Source organism: Conger conger, chromosome 4 (assembly GCF_963514075.1).
Source record: "Conger conger chromosome 4, fConCon1.1, whole genome shotgun sequence".
Classification (NCBI taxonomy): Eukaryota; Metazoa; Chordata; class Actinopteri; order Anguilliformes; family Congridae; genus Conger; species Conger conger.
The window spans coordinates 59,881,760-59,909,293 of record NC_083763.1 but is presented as its reverse complement, the minus strand read 5'-3'; the positions used below and the strand labels follow the sequence as shown (position 1 = coordinate 59,909,293).

General features: G+C 39.8%; 1 protein-coding gene and 1 pseudogene across 1 annotated transcript; both read right to left on the bottom strand.

Moving 5' to 3' along the window:
- Window positions 1-906: 906 nt before the first annotated feature.
- Window positions 907-3,428, bottom strand: LOC133127315 (serpin B6-like; annotated as a pseudogene).
- Window positions 3,429-12,753: 9,325 nt separating this feature from the next.
- LOC133126217 (leukocyte elastase inhibitor-like) lies at window positions 12,754-26,773 on the bottom strand. Its single transcript, XM_061238184.1, has 8 exons — window positions 26,353-26,773; window positions 23,762-23,939; window positions 18,026-18,115; window positions 17,352-17,489; window positions 15,178-15,295; window positions 14,310-14,452; window positions 13,653-13,820; window positions 12,754-13,477 (listed from the first exon to the last, which is right to left on the bottom strand). The coding sequence occupies exons 1-8, from the start codon at window positions 26,496-26,498 to the stop codon at window positions 13,070-13,072; spliced, it is 1,389 nt and encodes a 462-aa protein (XP_061094168.1). The 5' UTR covers window positions 26,499-26,773; the 3' UTR covers window positions 12,754-13,069.
- Between the last annotated feature and the right edge of the window lie 761 nt (window positions 26,774-27,534).

The following is a 27,534-nucleotide window of genomic DNA, read 5'->3' as shown; positions in this document are numbered from 1 at the left end:
TCCTGCCCCTATGCACACCTCGTCATTTAAGCCCTTACTATTCGCCCCTGGGTCCTAAAGTCCCACTTTGTACACATACGTTTGCTTGTTGGTTAAGAAGGAAAACAGTTTTTCACTTTTCTATGGCTGCTATACCTTTACCAAAACTGGTATTTCCAGACAAGGCTGACTATGATGAGAATCCCACATATAATTTCCACTTTTTTATGAATAGCAATTGCATTCAAGCACATTGCCCTCCAAAAGTATGTTAATGGTAGATGGTACATTGGTGCTACTGGTGCCAGTCACTTTCAGAATTATAGTATTACCACACTCGATTTAAAATCTTAAAATCATCTTGGCTGTAACATACAAGCCTTCATAAATACGGCTATCATTTAATCGTATAGGCTAATTGATATTAGGATTACCATTCCAGGATTAGTGCAGTGTACACTACGTGAAAGACATGCCTAAAGAATATCTCACTGAAAGTTGATACCACGCAAGCTGGTTGAGTACTCACCTAGTTCTTATTGTTTCTTCCTATTCCTATTTTCTTCTCCTACTGGAGTGGTGTCTAGTCAATCACAGACAATGAGTGAAGCTGCAACTTCACAAGGAGTACTTCTTAGCCAGGCACACCCACATCACAAAGTGTACAGTACGATCTGTACATGCACTAAACTTGGAAAACTGCCAGTATGGAAATCAGTCATTCGTGTTTGCCCCATTGAACTTATTTTTTGACTGCAGATGAGATGATTTGATGACCAGATATGGAGACTTTTTTCTTGGAATAATTGTCACACAAAAAAATATTTGATTGACTGGGCACCAGCATTCTGCATGTACCAGCAGTGCATGAAATGTACTTCTCTGATGCAATGACTGAGCAGCGAAGTGAAAAAAGCAAGCAACAGAGTAGACTTTTGCACTTTTATTTTCACAAATAAAAAATGTGATCTTGGTTACTGCTTCTTGTTTTTTGCCATTTCAGTGTTGAGTAAAATATAATGAACAGAACAGAAACCATCTTTGGTCTTAAGCCAGTATTAATCTTCAAAGAGGATACAATGGACAGGAATGAAAAAAATGCACTGCAGCAGGATTGTCTAAGCTCTGAGAAGCAGATAACAATGAAATATTATTTTAAGGAAAACATCATTGCAGAGCTATTTAACACGCAGACAGTCATTCTTTAGACTCCTGCATATAACTGGAAACTGCAGTTTAAGGGGAGCAGAACTGGCCATAGAAGAGGATGCTCTGAGTGGGGTTGTGTCTGATGAAGAACAGGAAAGGATGGTTTGCGATGAAACGATTTTGGTATAGCCACAGTGAAGAATCATGGTGACAGCAGTGACGGCAGCAGCCTCTGTGCCCTCCTCGTTCACCTCCACAAAGGCCTTGTGCACCACTTTGGAAACCACCAGGTCATTGCTGGGAGACATGCCAGAGAAGTCGCTTTTGGACACATCGAAGGCATCCTTCATGCCCATACTGACCAGAATTCCTTCCAGGTCATAGTTCTCTTCCATCTTGAACTTGGGCAGCGCCACATTTACCTCAAGACTCTTCATCATGTCAGGCTGTGTCCACTGAATTAATTTCTCGTACGTGAGCTCCCTTTCCAACTGTAGGAAAAAAGAAAAGAAAATTGCAAGTGTGGGATTCTCAAAGGTTAGGCAACTCTTTGGCATATACCATACTCTGCCAAGTTTGACCCCAGTAGGTATTGTCTTGATTGCCTTGGAGGCAATATTATAGTTGACAAAGCCATTCAATTATTGTACCCCAAATTCAGTCTTACCCTCTCAAGCCCTGTGGAGTCATCCTCAATCTCTCTGGGCAGAATAATGAGCATGCTCAGCTCTTTACCAATGTAAGGCATCTCCAGAATCTGACAATTGACCTCCGGAATGAACGCCAAATCAAAGTTGCCTGTCTGTTCCATCATCTGTACTGGCTTACTTTCATTCTGAAAATTGAAGACGTTAAAGATCATTCAAATATATGTTTCAATCCATGTACAATATTAAAGCTGTGATATACTCACGCTATTACAGAAATATGTTGTGCTTACTGTAAGTGGGTACCCGGCAGGGGTTTTTAAAACCTCCTTTAATTTAAACAAATTATACAAAACATACAATTAGTGTGTCCAAACTTTTGCATACCACTGCAAAAGATACATTTCTAGAATTGAACACAGGAAAATAAAGCAGAATTTATCATTCAACTGTTATGGAGAAAACATTTCACTTCAACACAAAGTTGGATCATTGACCTAACTGCAACACTAAGGAGGAGAGCAATTATGCTCTGGAATCCCATCTTTAGCAAACTGATGTCAAGAAATTACAAAAGTGTGACTGAACAGCACAGAGGACAAAAACCTTTCCCGTGTCAGTGTCGGCAACAGTTCATAATTAATCTGGAAACTGAGTAAGCATGTTACCTTATTTAATTTGAATTGCCGTTCATGTGTGTCTCTCCCTTTGAATTTCTTGTCCCAATCAGCCTTAAAATAGATAGCATTCACCAACACCAGACTGGTCATACTGTTAACAGCCCCTTTCGACAGCAGGTTCTTGATTTTATCAACAAGAAAGCACAATAAAGCGGAGATATATAGATGGGATGGTGTCACACAAGTACATTAATTAAGATATCCAGCTACAGGTATAATGCAGTATGTCTTGAATAATGCAGATGTGATTCATCTTTAAGAGGTGTGAAACATGCACAAACAGAAAATTCAATGCAAAATGCAGAACATAAATCTTTTAACAACAAAGAAAGGCATCAGGTGCCAAATATCCTGTATCGTAAGGATGAAAGAAATATTACTTCATGAAATATGCACGATGTGATAGCATCTATCTTTTTCAATTCAAGTCAATGTTTAGAGTATTAGACAACATAAACTACATGGCACGCAAGTCTGAAGATATTTCACTCCAGTACATCGTTCATACAATGATTGATTGTTGCTGTAAGGCTTCAATGTTTTAATATCAGGACCCAAATTAGAGGTTTTGTGCCTTTCAGGCCTTCCAATGTACTAGCACAGTCTAGTGGACTATAGACTCATTCCAGGACCCACTTTGCAGCCTGCACTCCTGCGAACAATTTTCAGTTACAAGTCACAGTTTAAAAAGCACTGCTGTAAAGCATTCACAATTATATTCATTTATCAGAGGCCAAACAATGGAAACCGGTAACAGCAAGCAGCTGTCCACTTCTTGATTATTTCAGTGGAATACGTAGGACAGAGCCTCTGCAAACTTCAAATGAAAGTCCCCTGAACCTGTAGATGTGTCTGAAACTGCAGTTACCTTGAGTCTGCTTCTCCACCCAGCTGTTAATCGTCACCCTTTCATCCTCTGCTTTTGATTTGAAGTCAACAGCTCTGCCTGATAGAACTTTTTTGTGTCCTGAATGTATTCCTACAGATTTACAAAAACAGTGAATGCTTAGCTGTTTCTTGTGTCTGGCTTTCACCAAAAAATGATTGATTATTTCCAAAGGATTATATCAAGTTCATATTAATGATTGGGAGAAAATCTATTGAATTACAATAAACATACAGTAGAAAATATAATGGGGATTCAAAGCAGGAGCAAACCAGTCACTGTATCATGAATTCATTCATTCATTCATTCATTCATTATCCTAACCCACTTATCCTGAACAGGGTCGCAGGGGGGCTGGAGCCTATCCCAGCATACATTGGGTGAAAGGCAGGAATACACCCTGGACAGGTCGCCAGTCCATCGCAGGGCACACACACCATTCACTCACACACTCATATCTATGGGCAATTTAGACTCTCCAATCAGCCTAACCTGCATGTCTTTGGACTGTGGGAGGAAACCAGAGTACCCGGAGGAAACCCACACAAACACGGGGAGAACATGCAAACTCCGCACAGAGAGGCCCTGGCCGACGGGGATTCGAACCCAGGACCTCCTTGCTGTGAGGCGGCAGTGCTACCCACTGCACCATCCGTGCCGCCTGTATCATGAATTATGTGCTCATATTCAATGACTGAAAATATCATGGCAAGTTTAAGGTCTTTTTGTTAATTGCTCCAACTGTTTGCATGTTTCTGTATGGAAAAACAGCTTACCCTTTAAATGTGAGTCGCATTGCCATGTACACAAATGCGTGAACATTCATTATGAGAAAGAGAAAGAAAACGGATCATTTTGTTTGTTGATAATTCACAATGAAAATTTTTTTAAAGGAATAAACCAACATTTTGGGAAATATCCCTTTTTCTATATTTAGACGAGATGTTCGATTACATTTTCATTTTTGTTTATTCACTGGCTCAGTTTACATGTTAGCACAATGTTTTCGCTTAGCATAAAGACTTAAAGCCTATTGGAGTCAGGAGCCAACCTCCTTCAAAGTGAACCTTACACCTCACAGCAACTCCAATGCTGTCTTATTTACACAAGGTATCATCGGTATTTGAAATACACATGCAGGAAGAAAATAGTGCAAAACTGCTGTAGCTATTCATTTTTGTTCCTTAAATGCATATACACACACTGAGCACTTTATTAGGTATTTTAGACTTTTTTTTAGACTGCTTTAGCCTATTCACTTAAGAGTTATGATGTGTTGTGTCCAGAGATGCTCTTCTGCATACCACTGTTGTAATGTGTGGTTATTTGCATTACTGTCACCTTCCTGTCAGCTTTGACCAGTCTGGCCACTCTCCGTTTCTGTCTGCAGAACTGCTGCTCACAGGAATTTTCGTGGAGATCAGCAGTTTGAGATACTCAACCCACCCTGTCTGCCACCAACAATCATCCCACGTTCAATGTCACTTAGATCACATTTTATCCTCATTCTGATGGTTGATGTGAACATCAACTGAAGCTCCTAAAAGTCTGTCTTAACACGTATTTCTTATAATGACAATCCGAAAGAGCTCGTTTTAAGCTTCTTCTTTTTTTTTTTTGTCCTATTAATCTAGCAGTGTGATATTCCATGTTCACAACATCCACCAAGTAGCTCTTCCAAAATGTCCTAGGTGGTATATGAGGGTTGATCCATAGTTGTAAAATAACTTTTTGGAAGCTGTGAAACCTGCCATCAGCATTTTCCTTTGGGTTACAGTATGTTCTAGGTCAGAGTCATCATTTAAGAGGCAGAGGTGTGGTGTTTTTTGGATATAGACACCCAGCAGTTTTGATAGTTCATTCACTACACACGTCCACAGACGTCCATGTGCACAAATGTGCCTGGTAGGATGTTACATATATTACATATGTAGTTAGAAGCTCGTTTCATTTGAAACCTTCTAAAAGAAATTGCATATGCTCTGTGGATAGTTTTGTAGCGGATTAGCTGGTGGGCAAAATTTTTGGAGCTTTGAGATAGGTTAAGCCAGATATTATCCCAGTCTAGATCTTGATTAAATGCGGACAGTTCCCTGTCCCATAATTTCTCTATGTATAAACATGAAGCAGATTTATGTACCAAGGCATTGTAAATGGAAGAGACTGTAAGGCTGGAAATCTGGCATTATCACTCAGGGCTGGTCAGCTTGCTGGCTTCCTCTGGTATTGTGGAATATGTGGCTGTAAAGTAATCTAAGCCAGGAGCATGCACCATTAACCCCCACTATCTCCCCACCCATACGGGCAGGAGCCTGTGGGGGAAGACTCAGGCCTCCAGCCGTAAAACTCGTTACGACGGGGCAACATCCTTTACGGCACGGGAAGGTTTCAGAGGGCACGGCCTGTTAGGCCCTGACCTTCTCCTGAACCCCCCTTCTTTGCTCTCTCCCTCTTTACTCAGTACTAAATGATGTGTACAGCATTGGATGTTTCATGACAAAGTCAGTTTAGATAATATTCATGTTTGGTATTATTCTGATTGTTTCAGTGCGACTGGTGCAATGGTTTTATTTCTGCAACAGCAAACCCTGGACATCATAACCAAACAGGAGAAACTGTGTGGAGCTCTGCCCCAGTGAAAGCCATGTGCCTCAACCACCCTGCGTTTCCTGGGGAGGCGTGGCTCCAAATTACAGATGGGTGACCCATTTTTAGGGTTAACATCAAAGGCCAGATTTTGGATTTAAGGACAGTGAACTAAGCAATCTGGGAGAATGCAATCAGCCTCCCGTGCACTCCGTGCACGTAATTTCTACGTACAGGGTGTCTGTAGCCAGACTCCCGTATGTAGCTTTTATAACCAGGTATGACTTTTAAGACTCTGTAATTTGGTTTCCATTGTAATGTTTTTTTATTTGAAACTAGTGTGTAATTACCTATGTAACCTGTCTGGTAAAATAAAATTGTTAAAACTTGGATCTGTTTGGTTTTCCTTACTGACACTAAATGTTACACAGGGAATGCGTGGTTTACCCCCTCAAACTGGTCTAGGGAGGATGATTATTTCCACTTACTGTATCACGGCATATAGCACCCGTAGACCTATGTTGGTAAATCCCTCGCCTCCGCATGGTAGAGCACAGCCGTAGCTATGTTGGTCTGCTTGGGTCCCTAGGCTGTAAACAGATATACCCGAGAGTAGCTATTCCTGCGACCTCTGTGATGACTACAGATAGCTAGTCAGTTCTTGAGACGTGCACATATCGCGCGATGTGACATGCGGTGGTACCAGCAGAGGATTGTTCAGCGAGTTCTTCTCAGTACAGGATTCCTATAGCGATCAAGTCAAAATTATAAATAAGACATCCACTAAATGTGGATAACTAATCTAAATTATTATTCTAAAATGGAGTCAGATAAACGAAGGTGAATCTATTGGCCCTATTGTGGAGATTCTGGGTCAGCCCGGACCAGTAAAGAGCGGAAGGCAGAGTGGTACTACTGCCTTTGTATCGTGGTTTGTTTATTGGCTGATCTAGACTGTCTGCATAGGGGCCACTCATTTTTAACCCTATTAGTATTCTTTCAGCAATACCAGAAGGACGAGCACACTGATACCTTCAGCCCTCGCTAAATTCCGTCGTTGGGTTAGCGTGGGGTTTTACAGTTGGTGACCCCGACGTGATCCAATTCCATTCATGCAAGATTCGTCTGCCGACGTGATCTGCTTTCATCCGTGTAAGATTCGAGGCTTACAAGGGATGAGGTGTCTGAAGTTTGCTCCTTCTGGTGGTGTTGTGCAACCCGGCAGGATACCCGTTACCCCGGGTGTGTGGTTTTCCTTCCATCTGGTTTTGCGATCCTTGGTGTGGTGAGTAGCATGGTTACTTTCTATCAGTAATGTTAGGGAGAGTTGTGTTATTTTGCTGCATGGATACTGTTTAGGGAATCGACATATCCCGGACAGGACTGGGACCGTAGAAACCAGCCATATTTTCAGGTTACTACCCCTCAGGGTACGTAGCGCGATCATTGTAGAGGGCAGAGAGAGAGAAATGCTGGTATGCATGTTTGTGTAACTGTGCTGTGTTACTGTGACTATTAGCTTAAACAGCAAATAGGCTACAGTAGGAACGGTTTTAGAAACAAGCATGTCGCAGTTGAAAGTATAAGTAGTATTTTTGATGGCTGTCCATAGATGTGCAATATGACAACATGCACATATATATAATATTAATTGTGGAGGAAGTTTGAGCTCTGTTAAAGTTGGCAAGCTTCTTCATCTTATTTAAGTATATGATTGTAAGTTGCGACTGACTGCTGAGTCAGGAGCATAGCCTAGGTTTTAAGTTCCAGCCCAAGAAGCAGAGTTTGGGAGGCCTGTACCAGTGGTCACTAAACCTCTGTGTAATGGGCCTGATGTTACGTCACAGGGCCGCTGGGTGCCACAGCAGATACAAGTCTCCACCCCTCTGATGCGCTGCTACAAGGTTGGGGAATCAGCTGCATGTGGGGCATATGCGAGACCTCTGAGGCTGGTGTCGGGTGTCGCCTCACAGAATTTCTGTCTTTCTGAGCTGCTGGAAACTGAGTCCTCTGGCCTGTGCTACCTGTATCAGTAACATCATCATAATTAAATACATAGGCGATAGTTTGTGAAATATTTGTTATAGACATGTGTAAAATTAAATCTACCAATAATATACCCTATAATAGAGGTCACATAGGCTTTGCCCTAGTGGGGATACATCTGTAGTAAAACAGGATGAAATCCCCGATTATCATTTTTCCTATTGGATAAATGTAATTATATATAGGCATAGGCCAAACGTATAGTGCATCTTGGTGCACCATATTGGTTTCCTCTGTTTCGCTTTGCGTGCTCTAGCTGCACCACTGTGAATGCAGAGGATTTATATTATTATAATATGGTATACTGCATGTCTTTGCATGCCATTTAGGAAATGTTAGGAAAACTAACATACTTACTTGGGTGCCAGTTAGATTAACTGAGGCATGTGTGTACCTAAATCTAATTGTATGTTTGTGTGGTTTCTCCCACTAACACAAAGTATATATATTAGAATATTCCCTAGACCCCAGATAAACCAGTCAATGACAAAAATTAACCCTTAAAGTTTACTGGCCTAACAGTGGCCAGCCTCATCTGTCACTGCTGGGGAAGACGTTTAAGACCAGAGAGGTATTTACAACCTAGGGGAAATAAATTGGCTTATATTTTGGAAGAAGGTGTTCCAAATGGAAAAATGCTTAAGCAAATTTAAAAATAATGATTAGAATCAATTTCTTCTCTTGTTTTATTCCCTGGGCATTAAAACTTCATAAGGGGGGCATTTTTTGGCAAAGACTGGCTTATGGGTCATTCCCTCATAGCTTTCCACTGTTGTCTTCTTGCTTGTTGTCTTTCCTCCCCCACTTTGTCTGTCACCTGTTGTGTCACTTGTCTTTAGAACAGTGAACCTGCACTCCCAATGAAGTGTATAATTTGTTATGTTTTGATCTTTTTGTTTTTGATCAATTCTTGAATTGGATTTTCTGGATTTATGCAGATATTCACCCCGAATAAATGTATATTTTTTCAAGTAAATAACTGAATTATAAATCTTGTAATGGTGCATGCGAGCTATATAATTTCCAGTGTTCTGTTAGCATTCTGTATGCAACATACTGCAGTGTTGTACAAACGTATGCATGGTTATAGGCACGGCTCGATGATTTAGACTATTTAGAGTATTTAGACTCTGCCTCTTAAATTGTCAGAAGGCTTAACCCATTGCAACATTGGATGTTCTCTTGGTGGGCTGTCCCAGATTAATGAATCATTTTGATGATCCCATTAGAACTTTCTATTATAACAAAAAATATATATAATCTGAAAGAGCTTGTTTCAAGCTAACTTTTTCCTGACAAGATAAATTGTCCTATCTTTATTGTCCTATTCATCAAAAAATAGAAATAAGATCTACACAGAATACTAAATGGTCCTTTGAATTAAGGACACTTAAACCTGGTAACTTCAACAAGCCAAAGGAAGAAAAGGAAGGCAGAATGATAAAAAAGGAAAGATACTGATTAATACATTTAAAAAAAGACTTTGGGTTTTTTGTCTACAAGTAACTTGAGATTTATATTTAAAAACCTAATGTCTTTAAATTAATATTTCCAAACACATTTTCTAATGTATTTAAATGTCCAATAAAAAATATACAAAAGTATAAGTACAGTGAATGGCAAAGACAAACTCTGCAAATTAGAAAAGCAAAATTACCTTGGCGATAATGTAGCTCACCCAAAACCCATTGTTAACACAATTTACAGACATCCCTTGTGGTTAGTGAATTCAGCTGCAGTTACATGTTTTCTGACCTTCAGCACCCCTGGTGGAAGCTGTCTTTTTACTTCTTGTTGTTGCAGTCCAGGAGCTTCACGTTTCTTCTCTTTTCTAAAGTGAAGCACCTATAGCATCATCAACATTTTAACACTGTGATGACAAGCACGTAGACATCTTTAGTAGACACTGAAAATCAAACGACAGTGTGGCTATAATCCTGTGAACATCATATCAAGCCTTGTGTCAACATACTCTTAACAAACTTTTTATTTCACTCTGGATTGACCATATTCATAGGGGAAAAAACTTGGCAAAAGAGAACATTTAACATTTGGAACACGGATGTGTTCATATACCTACATTATTATGGATAGTACTGTATTGTACTGGTGATTGCGATTCTATAATTTTATGTTGCTATTTGACCCTGCCTTGGCTTGGTCTCATTTGTAAAAGAGGTTTTAATCTCAATGTGACTTCCTAGTCAAATAAAGGTTAATATATTTGAGAAACTGTATAAATCTGGCATATTTAAAAGCTCTCTTGGAGCAAGCTCCGACTGTACATGTACAGTCCCCTCAAAAAGTATTGGAACAGCATGTTCAATTCCTTTGTTTTTGCTATACACTGAAGACAATTGAGTTTGAGGTCAAAAGATGTACATGAGATGACATATCCGAGTTTCAGCTTTTAAGAGGGGAAATCATTGGGGATAGCATGCACAACTGTCCTGAAAAATAAAAAAATCAATGGGCTTATCATCAAATAGGTTGATCAAGGAAAACAGCAGCAGTTGAAAGAAACATTGTGAGAGCTGTGAAGAAAAACCCCAAAACATCAGTGAGTGACATCAAATCTCCACAGGGCAGGGGTGAAGGTATCTTAATCAACTGTTTGGAGAAGATCTAGAGAGCAGCAATACTATACTGCAAGATATACTGCTATACTGCAAGATGCAAACAATTCATCGGTAGTAAGAATCGGTAGGCGACATTACAATTAGCAAAGAAGTACAGAAATGAGCCACAAAAGTTCTGGAACAAAGTTTTATGAACTGATGAGACCAAGATCTACCAAAATGATGGAAAGCCCAAAGTGTGGAGAAAGAAGGGATCTGCTCATGATCCAAAACATACAAGCCCATCTTTGAAGCATGGTGAAGAAAGTGTCATGGCTTAGGCTGACATGGCTGCTTCTGGAGTGAGCTCACTCATCTTTATAGATGATGGAACTCATGATGGTTGCAGCAGGATGAATTCAGTAGTCTTCTTTATCATGTAGAAAGACAATGACCCAAAAGACACTGCCAACACAACATAGGCCTTCATTCATTTTATCTTCTGAAGAGGAGATTGAAGGGAAAAACCACCCGAAACAAACAACTGAAACAGGCTGCATTAAAAGCCTGTCAAATACTGATGCAACAGTTTGGTGAGGTCAAGGCTTGATGCAGTTATTGCAAGCAAGGGATATGCTACCAAATATTAAGTGTTATTTATTTTCATTTATTTAAATACTCCAATCCAATACTTCTGCTCACCTAAAAAATGGGCAGTCTGATGCCAAAGGTGCTATGTTCTCAGCAGTTTAACACATCTAGGTGTAAATACCAGGAAAAAAAAAGCTGAAATCCTGAAGTCTTGTCTTCCTGTTCATCTCAACCCCAAATGTATTCACAGTATTGCACAAACAAATGAATTGGCCTTGCTATTTCAATTCTTTTGGAGGGGACTGTATCTCAAATAGTACTGTGTAAAAATTATTGCACAATTATTGCACAGGACAAGAGCAGCCCAACCCTGAACACACCCATTTCATAACCAGATTTTTTGCCTGTTGGAAGATAAAAAATAACAAATAACTTGATATAAGAATATAAACCAGTCATATCAAAGAGAAATGGAAGCAACTATCTTTACTGGCAAGTATTTTTACTGTATCGTGAACATGAACAATATTTAAAATTCACTGTCAGTCTTGTCAATGGAGCAAATGAGCTTGTCAATGCACTACTGCCACGTTTATCTTAAAATGTATGCAGCCATGTTGGTGTGTCCCTCTCAGCTGTGAAGATTGCAGACTGGGGATGGGGGTGGTTGCTGCTGTGGTCGTGGGAATGCAGAAGGGAATTTGTGAGTGCATCCACTTGGATTTTTATTTTACTTTCTTTACTTTGTTTGGCGTCCCCCTGAGATGGACTGCAAGACAACCGCCAATGCAGCCTACACCCAGCCAATGTCCCAGCCGTGTCCTGTGTAATACACTGCTCAAAAAAATTATGGGAACACTTAATCATCACAGTGTAACACCAAGTCAGTTAAACTTCATCAATATCAATCTGTTCATTTAGGAAGCACAAGTGATTGTGAATCAGTTTCACCTGCTTTGGTGCAAATGAAAGTGACAACAGGTGCAATGGAGATGCCAAAGTCATTGGCGCCCTGTTCTCTTCACAGATGAGAGCCGGTTCACGCTGAGCGCATGAAAGAGTCTGTAGATGCCATGGTGAACGTTATGCTGCCCGTAACATCATCCAGCATGACCGGTTTGGCAGTGGGGTAGGCATATCCTTGGAGGGTCACACGGACCTCCATGTCATAGCCAACGGTACCCTGACCGCTGTGTTAGGTACACAGTCCTTACAGCACGTCCTTACAGCAGCCATACCCAGCCACAACTCCCGGCAAATCTTTATACCTTTTTACATCCTGTTTCACTTCCCGTTTTCCTGGTCTTACGTCACGAGCATTAAAGGCACAGTTTCTAATTTCTCCAGTTAATGTGCGTACGCATGGGTCAGAGTTTCCGTGGAGAACCGCACATTTTCCCGTCAAGTTCGTTTTTTATAAATGCTTAGAAAGTGGCGTACGCATTCTTTTGTGCCTACGCAACGTTTATAAATGAGGCCCCAGATATGGAGACGTTTTTCTTGGAATAATTGTCACACAAAAAAATATTTGATTGACTGGGCACCAGCATTCTGCATGTACCGGCAGTGCATGAAATGTACTTCTCTGATGCAATGACTGAGCAGCGAAGTGAAAAAAGCAACCAACAGAGTAACTTTTTTGCACTTTTATTTTCACAAATGATTAATGTGATCTTGGTTACTGCTTCTTGTTTTTTGATATTTCAGTGTTGAGTAAAATATAATGAACAGAAAGGAAGCAATGGTCTTAAGCCAGTATTAATCTTCAAAGAGGATACAATGGACAGGAATGAAAAAAAAACCACTGCAGCAGGATTGTCGAAGCTCTGAGAAGCAGATAACAATGAAATATTATTTTAAGGCAAACAGCATTGTAGAGCCATTTAACATGCAGACAGTCATTCTTTAGACTCCTGCTTATAACTGGAAACTGCAGAGTTTAAGACTTCAAGGGGAGCAGAACCGGCCATAGAAGAGGATGCTCTGACTGGGGTTGTGTCTGATGAAGAACAGGAAGGGATGGTCTGCGGTGAAACGATTTTGGTATATCCTGCCACATAGTAACCTCATGGAGACACCAGTGGCAGCAGCAGCCTCTGTGCCCTCCTCGTTCACCTCCACAAAGGCCTTGTGCACCACTTTGGACACCACTAGGTTAGTGCTGGAAGAAATGCCAGTTAAGTCGCTTTTTGACTCATCGAAGGCATCCTCCATCCCCATACTGACCAGAATACCTCTCAGGTCATAGGTCTCTTCCATCTTAAACTTGGGCAGAGCCACATTTACCTCAACACTCTTCATCATGTCAGGCTGTGTCCACTGAATTAATTTCTTGTATGTGAGGTCCCTTTCCAACTGTAGGAAAAAATAAAATTGCAAGTGTGGGATTCTCAAAAGTTAGGCAACTATTTCATATATATATACGATACTCTGCCAAGTTTGAACCCAGTAGGTGTTGTCTCGATTGCCTTGGAGGCAGTATTATAGTTGACAAAGCCATTAAATTATTGTACCCCAAATTCTGTCTTACCCTCTCAAGCCCTGTGGAGTCATCCTCAATCTCACTTGGCAGAATAATGAGCATGCTCAGCTCTTTACCAATGTAAGGCATCTCTAGAATCTGACAATCGACCTCCGGAATGAATGCCAAACCAAAGTTACCTGTCTGTTCCATCATCTGAACTGGCTTAATTTCATTCTGAAAATTAAAGATGTGACAGATCATTCAAATATATGTTTCAATCCATGTACAATATTAAAGTGGTGATATACTAACGCTATAACAGAAGTATGTTGTGCTTACTGTAAGTGGGTACCTGACAGGGGTTTTTAAAACCTCCTTTAATTTAGAGAAATTATACAAAACATACAATTTCACTAGGGGTGCCCAAACATTCGGATACCACTGCAAAAGATACTTTTCTAAGATTGAACACAGGAAAATAAAGCAGAATTTATCATTCAACATTTCACTTCAACACAAAGTTGGACCAGTGACCTAACTGCAACACTAAAGAGGAGAGCAATTATGCCCTGGAGTCCTGTCATTAGCAAAATGATGTCAAGAAATTACAAAAGTGAGACTGAACAGCACAGAGGATAAAAACCTTTCCAGCGTCAGTGTTGGCAACAGTTCATAATTATTTAGGAGTCACAGAGTAATCTGGAAACTAAGTAAGCATGTTACCTTATTCAATTTGAATTGCCATCTATGTGTGTCACTCCCTTTGAATTTATTGTCCCAATCAGCCTTAAAATAGATAGCATTCACCAACACCAGACTGGTCATACTGTTAACAGTCCCTTTCGACAGCAGGTTCTTGATTTTATCTACAAGAAAGCACAATAAAGTGAAGATATATAGATGGGATGGTGTCACACAAGTACATTAATTAAGATATCCAGATACAGATATAATGCAGTATGTCTTGAATAATGCAGATGCGATTCATCTTTAAGAGGTGTGAAACATGCACAAACAGAAAATTCAACATCTACAATGCAAAATGCAGAACATAAATCCTTTAACAACAAAGAAAGGCATCAGGTGCCAAATATCCTGTATCGTAAGAATTAAAGAAATATTACTTCATGAAATATGCACGATGTGATAGTGTCTATCTTTTTCAATTCAAGTCAATGTTTAGAGTATTACACAACATAAACTACATGGCACGCAATTCTGAAGATATTTCACTCCGGTACATCGTTCATACAATGATTGATTGTTGCTGTAAGGCACTGCTTCTTCAATGTTTTAATATCAGGAACCAAATTAGAGGTTTTGTGCCTTTCAGGCTTTCCAATGTACTAGCACAGTCTAGTGGACTATAGACCCATTCCAGGACCCACTTTGCAGCCAATTTTCAGTTTCAAGTCACAGTTTAAAAAGCACTGCTGTAAAGAATTCACAATTATAATCATTTATCAGATGCCAAATAATGCAAACCAATAACAGCAAGCTGTCCACTTCTTGATCATTTCAGTTGAATATGTACGACAGAGGATCTGCTCAAGTCTCCTGAACCTGTAGATGTGTCTGTAACGGCGGTTACCTTGAGTCTGCTTCTCCACCCAGGTGTTAATCTTCACCCTTTCAACCTCTGCTTTTGATTTGAAGTCAACAGTCTCCAGCTCTGCCTGATAGAACTTCTTTGTGTCCTGAATGTATCTCTACAGATTTACAAAGACAGCGAATGCTAAGCTGTTTCTTGTGTCTGGCTTTCACTAAAAAATATTGATTGTTTCCAATGGGTTATATGAAGTTTCTATCCATGTTTGGGAGAAAATAAGTTATTTTTACTTTTTTAAGTAAAATGCTGCATGCTACAGTACAAAATTAAATGGGGATTCAAAGCAAGAACACACCAGTTATTGTGTCATGAATTATGTGTTAATTTTCAATGACTGAAATCATCATGTCAAGTTGAAGGTCTTTTTGTTCATTCCTCCAACTGCACAGTGGAGTCACTGAAGGCTATATGAAGTTCAAGGAGTACAGATTACATTGTGCTAAAAGCAATCTGGAAGGTGTGGTCCAGGGTAGGGGCACAGAATTAAATTTTACAATCTGGTAAAAATGAAGAATGTATAAAAAAGCATACTGGGCCTATGGCACAGTCAAAAATATGATACATAACAACCCAACCTTATGTTTGCATGTTTCTGTGTGGACAAACAGCGGACCCTTTGAATGTTATATTGCCATATACACACATGCAGAAAACATGCATTATAAGAAAGAGAAAGAAAAGTGATCACTTTGTCCATCTGGAAAAAGGGACTACAACAGATTAAGATGCAAAAATGAGTTCACAGATCATTGAAAAAAACCAATAGATGTATTTACAATGAAAAAAAAAGTTACAGGAATTCACCACACACATTTTGTAAATGGTTGGCATTTATATAGCACCTTTATCCAAAGCGCTGTACAATTGATGCTTCGCATTCACCCATTCACACACCGACCGCGATTGGCTGCCATGCAAGGCACCGACCAGCTCGTCAGGGGCATTTGGGGGTTAGGTGTCTTGCTCAGGGACACTTCGACACAGCCCAGGCGGGGGATCGAACCGGCAACCCTCCGACTGCTCTTACTGCCTGAGCCATGTCACCCACTTTTTGGGAAATATACCTTTTTTCCGACTTACCCAGACTTACCCAGGCGAGATGTTCAATTAGATTTTCATTTTTGTTCATTCACTGGCTCAGTTTCCATGTTAGCATAGTGTTTTAGCTCATCATAAAGACTTGAAACCTATTGCAGTCAGAAGCCTACCTCCTTCAAAGTGAAGAAATACACGTTACTCCAAAGCTTTCTAATTTACAGAAGGTATCATGGGTGTTTGAAATACATGTGCAAGAAGTAAATGGGGCAAAACTGCTGTAGCCATTCATTTTTGTTCCTTAAATGCATATACACTCACCAAGCACTTTATTAGACTCATTTTTTAGACTTCTACTGCTATAGCCTATCCTATCCAGTCAGGATGCATTGTGTGTTCAGACATGCTCTTCTGCATACCACTGTTGTAATGTGTGGGTATTTGCATTACTGTCACCTTCCTTTCAGCTTTGACCAGTCTGGTCATTCTCCTCTGACGTCTCTCATTAACAAGGTGTTTCTGTCTGCAGAAATGCAACTCATTGGATTCTTTTTCGTTTTTTGCACCATTCTTTGCAAACAGACTAGTGTCTGTGAAAATCCCAGCAGTTCCTGAAATACTCAAACCAAGCTGTCTGCCACCAACTATCATTCCCCGTTCAAAGTCACTTAGATAACATTTTTTCCCCATTCTGATGCTTGATGTGAACATTAACTGAGGCTCCTGACCCGTATCTACATGACTGTATGCATTGCACTGCTGCCACACAATTGGCTGATTAGATCATTTTAACAGATGTAATAAAGTAAAAATGTTCCTAATAAAGTGCTCAGTGAGTGGATATGGAGCTCTACCTGCACACTCTTTTCAGCCCTAGTGCTGCATTACAATAGTTGCAATATTTTTTCACTAAATGCTCGCCTCCTTCAACTGAGGAATATAAAATAAATAAATCCAAATCTTAAAAGTATGATCCATTTGGTCAGCATCAGTGAGTACAGGCTGGAGGCTTACAAAACAGATTTCGTCTTTTGTCCACTGTGCAAACATTCCTTTACAAGTATGTGCATGAATTAGCGAATGTATTGTCAAATCTGTGCTATTCATCAACAAAACATTACCTCCACAAACTCGTAAGACTGCTCCCCATACAGGCGATTTGCCAGGCTCAGAGCATACGGGGCACCCTCTTTGTTGAGCTCAGACATCAGTTTGTTGAATCCAGCATGAATGCCATCATCAGCTTCATGAAGGGGAGACTGAAGACAGGCACAGACAAGCACTTTGTGACACACATTTCCTTACATAAATGCAAGCAAGGCATATCATGCTTCAATTTATTCTGATTAATGAATCATTTTTATGATCCCATTAGCACTTTCTATAATAACGAAAAAATATATATAATCTGAAAGAGCTTGTTTCAAGCTAACTTTTACCTGACAAGATAAATTGTCCTATCTTTTTTGTCCTATTCATCAAAAAATGTAAATAAGATCTACAAGACTTTCGGGTTTTTGTCTACAAGTAACTTGAGATTTACATTTAAAAACCTAATGTCTTTAAATCAATATTTCTAAACACATTTTCTAATGTATTTAAATGTCCAATACAAAGTATACAAAAGTATAAGTACAGTGAAGGGCAAAGACAAACTCTGCAAATTGGAAAAGCAAAATTACCTCAGCAATAATGTAGCTCACCACTCACCCACCCAAAACCCATTGTTAACACAACTTACAGACATCCCATCCTTGTGGTTAGTAAATTCAGCTGCAGTTACATGTTTTCTCACCTTCAGCACCTCTGGTGGAAGCTGTCTTTTTACTTCTTGTTGTTGCAGTCCAGGAGCTTCATGTTTCTTCTCTTTTCTAAAGCGAAGCACCTACAGCATCATCAACATTTTAACACTGTGATGACGTGCACGTAGACATCTTTAGTGGACACGGAAAATCAAACGACAGTGTGGCTATAATCCTGTGAACATCACATCAAGCCTTGCGTCAACATACTCTTAAACTTTTAATTTCAGTGTGGATTGACCAGAGTGGAAAGACTTGGCAATAGAGAACATTTAACATTTGCACTTGGAATTGTACATACCTACATTATAATGGATTGTACTGGTGATTGCGATTCTATAATTTTTTGTTGCTATTTGACCCTGTCTTGGCTTGGTCTCATTTGTAAAAGAGGTTTTAATCTCAATGTGACTTCCTAGTCAAATAAAGGTTAATATATTTGAGAAAGTGTGTAAGCACGGCATATTTAACAACTGAGGCGGCAAGGATAGTGCAGTGGGTAGCACTAAACTGCCCGTAGGTGTGAGTGAATGATGTGTGTCCCCAGCCCTGCGATGGACTGGCGACCTGTCCAGGGTGTATTCCTGCCTTTCGCCCAATGTATGCTGGGATAGGCTCCAGCCCCCCTGCGACCCTGTTCAGGATAAGCGGGATAGGATAATGAATGAATGAATTAATATTTAATAGCTCTCTTGGAGCAAGCTCTGACTGTACATGTAAAGTCCCCTCCAAAAGTATTGAAACAGCATGTTGAATATCTTTGTTTTTGCTATACACTGAATACAACTGAGTTTGAGGTCAAAAGATGTATATGAGATGACAGATCTGATTTCAGCTTTTATTAACTGGTATTTTTATAAAGATTTGTAAAACAACTTAGGACATATCACCTTTTGTATCAGATCCGATTTCAGTTTTTATTAACTGGTATTTTTATAAAGATTTGTAAAACAACTTCGGACATATCACCTTTTGTATCAGACCACCCAATTCTTAAGTGAGTAAAAGTATTGGAACATGTGACTTTACATGTGAAACAGGTGTTGTTGCCCAGATGTGTCCTGTTAGATTGATGGGTTAAACAATAAATAGTTCTGAATGTCTACTCTTGGTTTTAGTCTTGGGTTTTGCCTGTGAAGACTGCATTTGTGTTTGAAAAGATAAACCAACATGAATACCAGAGAGCTGTCTTTGGGAGAAAAGCCATTTTGGAGCTTAGACAAGAGGGGAAATCATTGGGAACTGTGAAGAAAACCCCCAAAACATCAGCCAGTGACATCACAATCTCCACAGGGCAGGGGTGAAGGTATCTTAATCAACTGTTTGGAGAAGATCTAGAGAGCAGCAATATAAAGGCTATACTACAAGATGCAAACAATTCATCGCTAGTAAGAATCGGAAGGCGAGATTACAATTAGCAAAGAAGTACAGAAATGAGCCACAAAAGTTCTGGAACAAAGTTTTATGGACTGATGAGACCAAGATCTACCAAAATGATGGAAAGCCCAAAGTGTGGAGAAAGAAGGGATATGCTATGATCCAAAACATACAAGCCCATCTTTGAAGCATGGTGGAGAAAGTGTCATGGCTTAGGCTTGCATGACTGCTTCTGCTCATGATGGTAGCAGCAAGATGAATTCAGTAGTCTTCTTTATCATGCAGAAAGACATTGACCCAAAACACACTGCCAACACAACATAGGCCTTCATTCATTTTATCTTCTCAAGAGGAGATTGAAGGGAAAAACCACCCGAAACAAACAACAACTGAAACAGGCTGCAGAAAAAACCTGGAAAAGCATCACAAAAGAATGATGAAACAGTTTGGTGTTGTCAATGGGTCGCAGGCTTGACGCAGTTATTGCAAGCAAGGGATATGCTACCAAATATTAAGTGTTATTTATTTTCATTTACTTAAATACTCCAATACTTTTGCTCACCTAAAAAATGGGCAGACTGATACCAAAGGTGCTATGTTCTAAGTAGTTTAAGAGATCTAGGTGTAAATACCAGGAAATAAAAGCTGAAATCCTGGAATCTTGTCTTCCTGTTCATCTCAACCCCAAATGTATTCACCGTATTGCACATTGAATGAATTGGCCTTGCTATTTTAATGCTTTTGGAGGGGACTGTATCTCAAATAGTACTGTGTAAAAATTATTGCACAATTATTGCACAGGACAAGAGCGGCCCAACCCTGAACACACCCATTTCATAACCAGATTTTTAGCATGTTGGAAGACTCCCCTTATGACTGTGTTGCAACATGCAGTCTAGCACGCAGCTGACTTTGACTTCCAGCTCAATAATATTTTAGTTCAATCTCATAGATTTAGAAGGTGTATAAAATAGCAAATAACTGGACATAAGAATTTAAACCAGTCATATCGAAGAGAAATGGAAGGAACTATCTTTACTGGCAAGTATCTTTACTGTATCATGAACATGAATATTTAAAGTTCACTATTAGTCTTGTCAATGGAGCAAATGAGCTTGTCAATGCACTACTGCCACATTTATCTTAAAATGTATGCAACCATGTTGGTGTGTCCCTCTCAGCTGTGAAGACTGCAGACTGGGGATGGGGGTGGTTGCTGCTGTGATCGTGGGAATGCAGAAGGGAATTTGTGAGTGCATTCACTTGGATTTTTATTCTACTTTCTTTACTTTGTTTGGCGTCCCCCTGAGATGGACTGCAAGACAACCACCAATGTCGCCTACACCCAGCAATGTACCACCCGTGTTCTGTGTAATACACTGCTCAAAAAAATTAAGTCAGTTAAACTTCATGGATGTCAATCTGGCCATTTTGGAAGTGATTGTGAATCAGTTTCACCTGCTTTGGTGCAAATGAGTGACAACAGGTGCAATGGAGATGCCAAAGCAAGACAACCCCCAAAAAGGTCATGGTTTTGCATGTGGTGGCCACAGACAATTGTGCTCACAGCCCAGCACCGTGCAGCTTGATTGGCATTTGTGAGAGATCACCAGAAATGGCAGGTCTGCCATTGGCGCCCTGTTCTCTTCACTGATGAGAGCAGGTTCACACTGAGCGCGTGAAAGAGTCTAGAGACGCCATGGTGAACGTTATGCTGCCATCATCCAACATGACCGGTTTGGCAGTGGTTCAGTGATGGTCTGGGGAGGGATATCCTTGGAGGGTCACACGGACCTCCATGTCATAGCCAACGGTACCCTGACCGCTGTGTTAGGTACAGGGATTAAAATCCTCAGACTGATTGTCTGACCTGAGGAGCATTACATTACATTACATTACATTACATTAATGGCATTTGGCAGCCACTCTTATCGACGTACAGTTGATTAGACTAAGCAGGAGAGAATCCTTTGATTGTAAAAGAAATTATGAATCTTATTTGGCTTCATCAATAAAAGGGTTCCCAAATATTAGAAAACGGTTTTGAGCAGGCTGATCATTAGCAAATTTGCAGTACGCCATAGACTGAGCTGCGACTTGCACCTTAACCCCTTCCCCGGCGGAGACGAGTATATACAGTATGTTTTTACCGGATGTGTTTTTTTCAGTCACGAACACGTCTAAACATCTAAATAAAATTTCAACCACAAAAATGGGGAAAAAAATGAAATACAAGTTATTTTTCATAATCAGCATAAAAAATACTATATAAATTTTTTTGACAGTGACAGTTTTTTTCCAAAATAATTGGCGGGGAAGGGGTTAAACCTGGCACCACAATGGCAATGAGCTGCTTCCACTTCACTGACACACCCTGAGTGGTGAGTCCCAAAATTACCAGAGGCATTGGGATCATTGGAAAATATTAAATCGACAGCACACCAGCTCAAAACACGCCAGATGCTGGCTGGAAAATAGAGCCCCTAGTGCATGTACTTCTGTATTATCTGTGGTTTCACAGGCAACAAAACAGCTTCCATTGTCATCATTCTCCTGACAAATTCGACAATTACATTTCCATGTGTGGGATCAATAAAGTGTATTTCACCTCTCCATTAATCAACCTCTAAGTTTTGTTTTTTTTAATATTAATTTATTTCAGATTTTTCCCTTTTCTCCCAATTTGGTAGCCAATTGTTCCCCTTCTACTCCAATTAGAGTTAGTGTTAGATACACCATCCACACCCGTCCCTAGGCGGCCCGAGGGAGAACGACACGCATTCTTCAAGCCGTCTCGTCTCACAATCATAACCGTGATTCCGAGGCATCCGAGGTGCTTATTGTGTGGCGATCAGCGAACCCTGCCAAGTCCCTCCCTCTGGAGCAGCGAGCCAATTATGCCACTCCGCGTGAGCCGGCCAAACTTGGCTTTTGGCAGGACCGGGAATCGAACCTCGGTCCTCTGGGTTTTTTTGCACAACTTAGAGGTTGTGCAAAGTCAACCTCTAAGTTGATTAATGACAGATATGCAGGATTTGCATGCTATGGAAAGATTCTGATCCATGACCAAACCAGCCTATGTAAGGAGGTACTGAAATGACTCAGCAATGCATTAACACAACCAGAAGAAGTAGTTCAAGATAGCATTTGCTTAGGTATATTCCCAGAAAAAATATAGTTCTCGAAAATGGTTGAATGGATAAAAAAATAAACTAGTCAGAAAACAGTCATTGCTTCATAACCATATTTGGTCCATAAATATGTCTGTATTGAATAATTTGCAAAAAACAAACTTATATTTCTACCAAACATAATGAACATGTTCTACCAAACATATTGGAACATGATTTTCTGACGTAGAGAAACGGTATCAAAGATTGTTAGTATAAGGCTTTTATTGTCTGTGGCGAGGTGTGGGTTGTAAACAGTGAGCATGGGAAGGGGGGGCGCTGAATTTTATTGCCCTGATTTGCAAAAAAGAGGCTGATAAAAATCTAAACTTCTGTTGTAGCTAGTGGACCGTCTTTTTAACAATCTGCCATCGCCGTTTTGTGGTTTTAGTATGACACAGTATTCCATCCATCCATCCATTATCTGAACCTGCTTATCCTGAACAGGGTCGCAGGGGGGCTGGAGCCTATCCCAGCATACATTGGGCGAAAGGCAGGAATACACCCTGGACGGGTCGCCAGTCCATCACAGGGCACACACACCATTCACTCACACACTCATACACTCATACCTACGGGCAATTTAAACTCTCCAATCAGCCTAACATGCATGTCTTTGGACTGTGGGAGGAAACCGGAGTACCCGGAGGAAACCCACGCAGACACGGGGAGAACATGCAAACTCCGCACAGAGAGGCCCCGGCCGACGGGGATTCGAACCCAGGACCTCCTTGCTGTGAGGCGGCAGTGCTACCCACTGCACCATCCGATGACACAGTATTTTTAATATAAATATAAACACTACAACCATTTGATACGTCGACAACTCAACCACGAGGGGGCAGACTGGATAGGGTTCAAAAGAAAATGTTTTATTGCATAAGATACAAGAATAACACATTTGTTACACCACTCCAGTGCTGGTAGGAGCACATGCCATTTTAAAAGCCTTTGTCTCCTTATTCTCCTTCAATAGAGTTTGTGGGTGAATCTCTTTTTACCAAAAATAAATCTTAATTTCACTTTTGATCCGCCCACCTCACTTTGTGTCCGGTCAGTAACAAGCCCTGGCTATAACAACATTCAGTAAATCTTCTCAATGGATGATCCCTCTGTAGCTTATTAATGCAGTTGTGTTGTGCTGGGACGTCTGAGAGTGGCACTATCCCCGGGTGAACTCACCTCAGCTATCTGTGTAGCTGTGTTCCCCCGGGCGCCCATGTACACCATGGCCAGAGCTGAGGAGATGCTGAGTGGAGAGTAGAAGATGTTGTCCGTTTTCTTACTCTCACTTATCTTCTTAAACAGGTCCAGGGAGAACTTGGTATTTTCAGCACTCAGTGACTCCATTGTTGATCTCCTGGTAGGGCAGTCATTTCAGAAATAAATGAATCATGCAATAGGAATGATATATAATTTAGCAAAAGTTGAATAATATACAACATACAGTTATAGAAAGCTAAAGCTACATACACTTTACTCACTCTTTTTAAATAATTTTAATTACATACTTCTTGTTAGTTTATAAGAAAAATAGTTTTTCACTTTTCTATGGCTGTTATACCTTTACCAAAACTGGGCTTTCCAGACAAGTTTGACTGTGATGAGAACCCCTCATATAATATCCACTTTATCCACATATAATAGCAATTGCATTCAAACACATTGCCCTCAAAAAGCATGTTAATGGTAGACTGATAGGGCTTTAGACTAACTTTTTACATTGGTGGCGCTGGTGCCAGTAACTTCAAGTATTATTGTATTACCACACTTGATTTGGTATGCTATCTTAAAATGAGCTTGGCTGCGTTTACCAATAACCGTGTCGCTTAGCGTTTTACGAAGACTCGAAAGGTATACCTTACTAAAGTTGTATTCTTAAAAAATATTGAATTCATCATGACTGGTGGGAGCTTATTAATATAATAAAATTACTAACTAAATCATCCAACCGTGTATATAATTATTGCCAAACTATATATACGGTTTGTGATATCACATTGTGGTCCCGCAACACCACCTAGCAATACACCTTCTTTGGCATGTCATGTTTTATTTAAATTATTTTAATATTTTTGTTATGGTGCCTTAAATGACTTTGCAATCAGTATTGATTTCTCAGGAGCATCATCACATAACTGTAATTCACTATATGTATTACTATTTTTTATTATTAGCTGACGTTTTCATATGCATCAAGATATTCTACCTGAACTCAGATAATGTAATGGGTGTGAGGCAACGGCCCTGACTGCAGGTTGAGAGATGAGTGTCATATAAATTTAGATCCTTAGGGACTGATGGTAGGCCACTAGAAAACCCAGCCAATTATTGTTTTTGAATCAGGGGTGAGTGTTTTATGAGGTGGGGTCGCATTTCTGCATATTCGCCTCTCCTCGGAACATTCAGTTTTCATATGTTTGTGCTTGTCATTGTTCTAGTGAGGCTCCTCCATGGTGAAGTTACTGGTTCAGTCAGGGTCTCTATGTGATTGACCTTAAATTTGGACCACTCCACCAGGTGCTGCTATTTTTGGTTAGTTCTTCAAACACTGATTAATTACATTATATAATATTACATTATTGGCATTTGGCAGACGCTCTTATCCAGAGCAACGTACAGTTGATTAGACAAAGCAGGAGACAATCCTCCCATGGAGCAATGCAGGGTTAAGGGCCTTGCTCAAGGGCCCAATGGCTGTGCGGATGTTATTATGGCTACACCGGGATTAGAATCACCGACCTTGCGTGTCCCAGTCATTTACCTTAACCACTACGCTACAGGCAGTCTAGCTTAATTAATTCATATTATATATCCAGTGATATGTGTTGTAATTAATTATGACTAGAAGGACGGAGTGTCATGGGGATGGTGCAGGTTTTGTATATAATGACTGTTCACATTTAATTTTGTGTTGACAAAGTCATGCAATCTTAAGAAATTAACCGAATCAGATAAAATTAACGACATTTCTGAGAGAATTATTTTATCGGTCAAATTCGACTGGAACACAACAGGAGGGTTAATAAAAACATTATCGCCATCATAAAATGTTACTTCTAGATGTTAATTCGTTGCTTATTCATATATAAACCTTATCTTATCAGCGCGGCTAATGACACTACGACATAGTGAGACTAAATTACACTTTTCTCTTGCGTTCTTTGAGAATTATTATTTATAATTACTTACTTTAGAAGGAACATATTTCTCATATCCCTATCGTAAGTTCATTCAAAATCGACAAGATCAGTACGAATTGCCAGCTGTTAAACGCAAGCCAAAGATCGCCTCACACAAATTATTATAAGTGATTTCAGTAACTTTTCAAGTGATTTTAGGAACGTTTAGTAGCACTATTAAAAATACAAAGTTAACGTTTAGAAGTCACACCTCTCAAGAGATAATTTGAGACACATCATGAAACGTTTGCGGGTAACAGCTTGCCCTTGCCTGTCAAACCTGATTATATAGCTACGGACCAAAAGCTGACACTGTTGCAGAATTGGGTGGGAAGAACCCGTTTCCTTTTTTCAGCAATTCCAAGCATTTTCAGTGCAGAGCCATCCAAACATTCAACTGAATTCTTCCCTTCTCATACGTGGTCATATGCTAAAATAAAACATGTGGTTTTAAAGAATACAGTAGGCTAGCTAACTACATTTAGTCGCAGTAATGAGAATATCGAAGGTTAACCAACAGAGACATGAGATTGCATTACGAGCGATGCATTAGTTCAATACAAACTCGTGGGTAATCAAACCCAACCCTACCTGCTGGCACAAGCAACGAATGCGAAGATTCCACCGAGGATGCTCAACACCAGTGGTAAAACTGTTTTCACATACCTTAAATTGCAAAACTGTTGCAACCGAGAGTAAATGTAATGTAATGTAAAAGAACACAACATCGCTTTCATTCGTTTTCTCTAGCTACGTAAATTCAAGCTGCGTCATTCACAATTTTTATCAGCAAGGCTAACAACTCCGCTTATGTTTACAACTTCGCTTAAGCTTGATGTCGTTTAAAGTTAGCAACGTTGCACTAAGGTGGTCAGTCACTGTAACCAACGTTAGCTAGCTCCTATATTCTGATTAGCTAGCTACAAGTAGACCAGAAGGGATAGTTTAACCAGAAGGGACCAAGCTTCCGCTGTTGGTTGGAGCAGAGAAAAAAATCTTCCGGACCCGCTGTAAAACCAGTTTCCGGGGGTAGAGGAAAGAGGAAGTTAACCCTCAAGACTCCCAATAATAATTATTTAGATTTCTAGAGCCTAAACAATTGAGGCTATTTCACGTTGTTTTTTTTTTATTGCTTTCTTATTCACTCGCAACCCCGCACTGTGAATCTATCGGGCAACATGCCCCTAAAGAAAACTTTGGAGTAATATTGTTGGGGGTGCACAGATTACAACATTGGTGGTGTATTTTATTTATTACAGTTAATTCCAGGAAAACAAATCAACAATTTGCATGGAGTCCAAATTCATTCTACAAATATAGTTGACCAGTAGATAACATTTAGATATCAAAGAATACAGTAAACATACAATGGAAGGTGAAAATATACCCCCTGTATATACAGTATTTAAACTTAAAAAGTTCAACAAATACAACTGGCAGGTTCATATAGTTTCATACACACAAATACAAAGACCTCTCTACTTTCTTCAATAAAAGCAGAAAGGATTCATACTACTCCAACAGCTGAAAGCTCTTAGATTAAAACCACTCTTCAACATTTAAACTTAAAGCAATCAATAAAAAAGTAATTATTATATCTGTGTACACTCGTGAGTGTTTAACATGTATGTGTATACATTGCATATACCCACCCATGACAGATAAATCAAAACCATTTATTCAGCAAGGACTCAGCAGTAATAGTTCATGCTTGAAAACCTACCAACTGGTCTGAATTAAAGCAGCTCTGCAAAGAAGAGTGGATGGCGATGT